General features: G+C 49.5%; 1 protein-coding gene across 1 annotated transcript; it reads left to right on the top strand.

Moving 5' to 3' along the window:
* Window positions 1–2,860: 2,860 nt before the first annotated feature.
* LOC119432638 (uncharacterized) lies at window positions 2,861–7,160 on the top strand. Its single transcript, XM_037699797.2, has 4 exons — window positions 2,861–2,985; window positions 4,376–4,651; window positions 5,601–5,713; window positions 6,028–7,160. Exons 1-4 carry the CDS (start codon window positions 2,861–2,863, stop codon window positions 7,158–7,160), a joined length of 1,647 nt encoding a protein of 548 aa, XP_037555725.1.
* Window positions 7,161–7,427: the final 267 nt, after the last annotated feature.

The following is a 7,427-nucleotide window of genomic DNA, read 5'->3' on the forward strand; positions in this document are numbered from 1 at the left end:
GACTGCGGCGTGCCCAGTACTTTTCGTCACTCGATTTGAAAAGTGGATACTGGCAGATCGAGGTCGACGAACGAGACCACGAAAAAACTGCCGTTGTGACTCCCGACGGCCTTTACGAATATCGAGTGCTCCCTTTCGGTTTGTGTTCAGCCCCAGCAACTTTTCAGCGAATGAGGAACACTGTCCTCGCTGGATTGAAGGGGCAGACTTGCCTTGTGTATCTTGACGACGTAGTTATCTTTTCTGAAACATTTGACCAACATCTTCATCGCCTGCAGCATGTGCAAGAAGCGATCCGATCGGCTGATCTCACGCTTAAACCAGAAAAGTGCCACTTCGGTTATGAAGCGCTCAAGTTTATCGGACACGTCGTCAGCGCCAAAGGAGTTCGACCCGATCCCCACAAACTTGCCGCTGTAGCAGCTTTTCCTCCTCCTGCCGACAAGTAGGCCATCCGACGCTTCCTGGGCTTGTGTGCGTATTATTACCGCTTCATCGACAACTTCTCGAAGATTGCGGAACCCCTGACTCGCCTTACCTGGGATGACACGCCATTTGCCTGGGCGCATGAGCAACAGGCGGCCTTCGCTGAACTACGACAACGCATGCAGTCAGCATCCATCCTGGCTCATTTTGACGAAGAGGCTGACACCGAGGTGCATACTGACGCCAGTAACATCGGCCTTGGCGCAGTACTCGTCCAACGTCAAGACGGCCTTGAAAGCTAGCTTATGCTAGCCGCTCGCTGTCCCATGCCGAGGTGAACTACTCTGCTGCAGAAAAAGAGCGTCTCGCGGTCGTCTGGGCGATCACGAAGTTTTGCCCTTATCTCTACGGCCGTCCCTTCAAAGTGGTGACAGACCACCATGCTCTATGTTGGTTGGCGAACATACGCGATCCTTCAGGCCAACTGGCACCGTGGAGCTTGCGGCTACAGGTATTTGACGTCACTATATTTTATAAGTCTGGCCGCAAGCACGAAGATGCAGACACGTTTTCGCGTGCTCCCGCCGAATCTGTCAGTCGACAGTCAAAGGACGACGACGGCTTCCTGGGCGCCCTTACTACGTCGGACTTGGTAAAATGGCAGCGTGACGACGCTGAAATTTGACCTCTCATCGACCACTTCAAGGGCCGTCCAACATCTATACCTCGCCATCTACGTCGCGTCTTGACGTCCTTCTGTCTACGAGACAATGCGCTGTACAAGAAGAATGGCCGCCCGAATGTCCCAGCCTACCTTCTAGTAGTCCTCAAAGACTTGCTGGACGATATTATTTTCGCTTGCCACGACGGGCCTACATCTGGCCACCTCGGCGCCTCACGAACGCTTGCTAGAGTGTGCGAGATGTATTACTGGCCCGGGCTGGCGGCAAGCGTCAAACAGTATGTTAAAGGCTGCCGTGAATGTCAGCGACTAAAATAACCACCCCTGATGCCCGCCGGGTTATTGCAACCCATCGAACCACCTCATAAGCCATTTGATCAAGTCGGCTTGGACATTCTTGGGCCTTTTCCTCTGTCAACCAACGGCAACAAGTGGGTGATGGTCGCCACTGACTATTTAACCCGCTATGCCGAGACGGAGGCGCTCCCACGAGCCACGACTTCTGAGGTAGCGCAGTTATTCATGTGTCACATTGTATTGCGTCATGGTACCCCATCCACTGTTATCACGGACAGAGGAACGGCGTTCACGGCACAGCACATGGACGAAAATTTTCAATTGAGCAACACCAGGCATCGAAAGACGACTGCTTACCATCCGCAGTCCAATGGACTTATGGAGTGATTAAACAAGACCATCACAGACATGATCTCTATGTACATCGACATCCAGCACAAAACATGGGATCGCATCTTGCCTTACGTGACCTTCGCGTATAATACCGCCGTACAAGAGACGACGCGGTTCACACCATTTCGCCTCGTTTACGGCCGCGAAGTACCGACGATGCTGGACGCTATGCTTCCGTTTCACGACGCCGAGCACCTAACGACTGACGCCGAATAATTTGCTCAGCGCACTGAGGAAGCCCGCCAGCTCGCGCGGCTGCACATCGGTGGGCAGCAACACGCAGATGCACGGCGCTATAACATCCGTCACCGGCAAGTGCGCTACATTCCCGGAGACCAAGTGTGGGTGTGGACCCCTGTTTGCCGCCGTGGCCTTTGTGAAAAGTTGATTAGCCGGTATTTTGGCCCATACAAAGTGCTGCGCCGCATTAGTGACGTGAACTACGAAGTCGTTCCGGACGGTGTGGCGCCAACACGGCGTCGACAATAACCTCGCCCTGACATATGTTGCACGTTCGTGATTATTTTTTATTCATCTTTCTACTTACGCTACTGTTTGCACCCTCTCTGTTTATTGAGGCTGTGCCCGTCGCGCATCCCCGCTGCTGTGCTTTTGTTTTTCCTGTAGCTGTCATTGTGTCCTTTGCACGAGCACCTGCCTTGACCATGCTTTTCCCCCTCCTTTTCTTACACCGCTTCTTGAGCATCGAGCCGATGCTCTTTCCGAGGAAGGGGGGAAATGCAACCAGCAGTAGTGGGTACAGTGCTAAGAGGCAGGCACGGACAAGAAGAAAGAAGTGCGCGTGCTTCTCCGCCCGCTCGATAGCCAGCTCCCAGCGCCGTGCTTTTCAGGAGCCGCTACCCTCAATAAACGTCGCGTCGCCCGTTCTTTCACAAGGCACGTGACAATATATACTCCCAATTGTAGCATGGCTGAGTCACGCTGACGTCAACGGCCATTTTGTTAAAATCACGTGATCTGTTACGTCACAATTTTTTCCTATATGTACTTCGTTTCAACCGCAATAAACGTTGTTCGTCACCCGACTGCCGGCCCGCCTACATGGTGGCAGCGGTGCCTAGCCGAAATGGCCACGCCGCCAGCCCTTTTGCCGTCAACGATTTTGCCGCCGCCAAAGCCCCTGGACACATCGGGCAACGCCTGGCTTGGATGGAAAACTTGGAAGAGTGAGTTCACGCTATTTTCCACTGCTGCCCAGTTGACAAAACAAGCAAAAGAAGTGCAAGCAGCCACGTTGCTAGTGATTATTGGCGAAGAGGCAAGGAAGGTATACAGCACCTTCACATTTGAGGCAGAAGAGGACAAAAATAACGTAGACGTCTTAATTGCTAACTTTGAAAAGTTCTACAAGCCGGAAACGAACTTGACCTATCATGAATTTCTATTTTGGTCCAGAAACCAAAGGGAAGGCGAACCTTTCAATGAGTGGCTGACGGAGCTACGAATGTTAGCCGCAAACTGCGAATTTGGGCTAATGGAAGACCGGATGCTGCGCAGTCGCATTATTCTGGGTATTCGAGACAAGAGCCTGCAACAGAAATTGATTGCGGAAAACGCTTCGTACAAGAAGACTATCGATACTTGTCGGACGCAAGAGCAAGGGAAACAGCAGTTTCGTGAAATCAGTGAAGCCGCGGAGACAGAGCAGGACACTGCAGTTAACGTAGTCGCAAAGAATGGCGATGCCTGCGGTAGCTGCGGCTATCGCGCACACCGCGGCGAAAAATGCCCCGCCACCGGTAGAACATGCAATAAGTGCGGAGGGTTTAACCACTTCGCCCGAGCATGCAACTCGGCACCACCTTCGCGAAGCTTTCCCCATAAGAAGAAAGAAGTACGGGAACTATGCGCAGACGACAACGATTTTTTTCTGCAAACATTAACGGTGAGCGCGGTTAACACAGACCACTGGAGCGCGACGGTTGACATTGAAACCCAACCAATGACATGCAAATTAGACACGGGGGCAAACTGCTGCGTCATTTCAAGGAGGGACGTCGCAAAGCTACCGGATCTACCAGAGCATGCTTGTCGGGTTGCGCTAACAGCATTTTTCGGCCACAAGTCAACCGCCCAAACAAAATGGTCATTGACGTCAGAGTGACTCAGCCATGCTACACCAATTATATACAACCAATCTATGCCAGTATTGTAACACCAGAGCCACACTAGATCACATCCTATGGGCATGTTTAGCATTAATCAGCAATACTGGGGTTGCGGCCACCAATCAGGGCCTTCGGGTGCGTTGGCGGACTGCACTGCTCAGTTCAGGCCTGGACCAGCCGGAAATAACTATCTTAATTGACGGTTTGCAAAATAGTGAGCGCCGCCTATCGTACAACAAACGAAGCTTCAGCGCTCTGCGTGCGAGAGTACGTGGTTAGAAAGAGACTTTCGTCGATGTTGGGCTTGCGGCCATGTGTCAGCTACGTTCTCTGCGATTTTTCATCGATTGCCTGTGTTAGAAAATGATCGAAGACGGCATCGTTCCGTGCCCGTTTGCGGACACTGCATGGACATCTGACTGTCCATGCAGTGTCCGCAAACATGCAGTGTCCGCATGTCGAAGTGTAGCATACAAACTGACTGTGTCTGGCAGTACTTGCAGTCGAAAACTTCGACCGTGCGTCAGGCCCATCGAGGCTGGGCACTGAAAGAAGAAGAGTACGTGAAAAACATCCGCTTGAATTTGGACACTACCGATCCCAACATGGGTGTGGTACGAGCTACGTGTTCTCCCTCAATGAAGAGTGGAGTTTACGTAGTTTCTGCGTGGTTTCAGAAAACAACGGGCAACGTCGTTGGAGCGCACTGCCAATGTGTCGCCGGGTGAGCACACACTTTTGCTTCTATATCGGTTTATGCGCAAGACAGCGGGACAGTACAGACGCTAGCCGCACCTAAGCTTTCAGGGACGATAACCCCCGGTCGTGTAACAGAACCCAAAGCGAGCACTGCCTTCCCGAAAGCTTTGGTGCAGCTTGCGTCCCCAAATCTTAAGCTCTGTTTAAAAGTGATTCGTTCATCCGCGTGCCGTGCTTTTTTTGTCGCTATTTGTGTTCTTCTGCTGCGACAAGCGAACTGTCGAAACAGCAGTAGCCGGCATGAGTACGTGAGGTCCAGTTGCCGCGCGAGTGGCTGATTTCGAGAATCATGTTCAGCTTTTCGGACGTGTACGTATTTGCGTGCGGGCGGGCGGCTTACCAAGTGTTCGATATATTTCAGAATATTGATAGTTCTGCACGGAGAGCAAATATGCAAACGAGGATGCTAGGGCGAGCCAGTTGGGTTTGTCTGGCAGGGGGAAGAGCACGAAAAGACAAAACTAGCGACACCACTGCGTTGTCGCACGCTCTATCTCTGTTCGTCTATATTGAGTGTATCACTTTTCCGGCAAATACTGTTACATTTAAGGGCATCCCGAAGCTTGCAGATCGAAATAACTTCGCGGCTCTGGCAAAGGGCAGTTTACAAGCAGCAAGTAGCGCGTTGAGAATATTCTCCAAGAGCAGCGAGGTAGCGCAACTTCAGTGTTGCCATGGTATCTATCTCCGCATGGCAGGTATCATGAGCCCCCTTGACAAACATCTTGTGCATGCCACCATTGCACCTATTTGTAGAGGGCTTCCGAATGCAAGCACTCCAATTATTCAATGCAACACGAAATAGCCACACCGGCTTGGTGCTTGTGATTATAGTATTTATGCTTTCCATCTGACATCATATATTTGCCTATATCGTTTATTATCATATATATTCATCAATGTTTGGCTTGCAGCTTGAGTGAAACCTGCCAGCATGTTGCTGCGGCGTTGCTAGCAGTTGCAGAGAAAGCAGCTGACAAGACGACTTGCACCGACATTCCATGCAGATGGATTGTACCTCCAGAAGGTACGTGCAATGTATTGTATTATTCTAAACAAACATAGTCTTTTGTAGTTGGAACTCTCTTCTACATTGAGTGTGTTTTTAATCCATGAGTGTTTCAAATCACCTATGCTCTCCAGCCTTAAAAAAACAATTTATTTCACCAGGACACTACAAGGCAAACAGTTGTGTTTCTATAATGCACCATGCTGACAGTTGAACTCACTGAAATCACTAGGCACCTTTCTGCAGGGACACCACGCACAATACTGAGCACATATAATGCAAATCAGTACATAGAGTTACATTGATAATGTGCCGTTTCTATTTCATTCCAGCCAAGAAACCAGCTCCAAGATTGCCCCTCAAAGAAATTGCATTCCAGCGACACTTGGTCAACCAACCAGCTCGCCAAAAACTAAAAAGGGATTACGACCCCTCCAGTAAGTTGGTGCCATGTGGCGACGTGGCTGCTCTGAAAAAGAAGCTGTGCACTTCTTCCCCAACGCTGCAGCTATTGCGTTATCTTGGCACTGCAGAACACAAGCCTCCCAAGAGAGTAGTTGACACAATAAAACTTAAGATAGCAGATAGCGACAACTTGTGTGACAAACATGTACAGTGCATAATAAGTGATCATCTACAATCACAGTCGGCTTTAGATGATGCTCAGCGTGAACATATCCGCCTTCAAACTGTAGGCCAGGCAGACAACAAACAGTGGCATGCTGCACGCACTGGCCGTCTAACTGCATCCATGTTCAAAAGGTATTGCCGTTGTGTAAAGCCTGAAGGCTTATTGAAGACTGTGCTTTATCCTAATGGTAAAGCAATGTCTGAGGCCATAGTTTATGGACGGAACCATGAAAAGGATGCTGTTGATTCCTATGTGCAGCTCCAGCAGTTGAGAGGCACAAATGTGCAAATCCAAGAAACTGGGCTGCACATTCATCAACAGTATCCTTTTCTGGCAGCCTCACCCGACAGAATTGTTCTTTTAGATGGAGAGGAAGGCCTCTTGGAGGTTAAGTGTCCCTTCTCGAAGAAGGGTCTTGCAGTTGAGGAGGCATGCATAGACAAGAGGTTTTGCTGTTTTCTTGAAGAAGATAATGAAGTGGTACTTAAAAAAGATCACCCCTATTACTTTCAAGTGCAAGGGCAAATGGCCATCACTGGCCACGCATGGTGCGATTTTGTCATTTGGATAGAAAATGATGAAGCAGGTGAACCAGACTTCATTCATGTACAGAGGATATATTTTAACCGTGACTTTTGGGAAAATGAAATGCTGCCAGCCCTTCTGCATTTTGCAAAATGGGCACTTGTACCCGAGCTGATAACACAGCGCGTGAAACGACTCGGCAGGTTATATTTAAATGGGCAGTATGTTTCATACAAAAAACTGCAGCAAGGCTTCTATGTTTGCAAGCCTGGACATGGCCTTGCAGTAACATTACAGAGGCTGAAATGAATGAAGCCGTGGTAGCCGGATGTGTGATAGTCAAGCTTAATTTATTTAACTATTTTATTGCCGTAGCCAAATCGTGCATATATACATGAGAGGGCATGTGCAAAAAATGAAAAAGGAGACTGACAGAAGGGCCACCCTAACAGGAAGTCATTTGTGCTAAGTACATAGTCACGTGAAAAAAATGTACATAACTATCAGTTTTTTCAGAAACATGACTTCACTAGGTGTCAGTGCGACAGAAGAGGATGTAATGCATGAACTGCCCCG

Source organism: Dermacentor silvarum, chromosome 11 (genome assembly GCF_013339745.2).
Source record: "Dermacentor silvarum isolate Dsil-2018 chromosome 11, BIME_Dsil_1.4, whole genome shotgun sequence".
Taxonomy (NCBI): Eukaryota; Metazoa; Arthropoda; class Arachnida; order Ixodida; family Ixodidae; genus Dermacentor; species Dermacentor silvarum.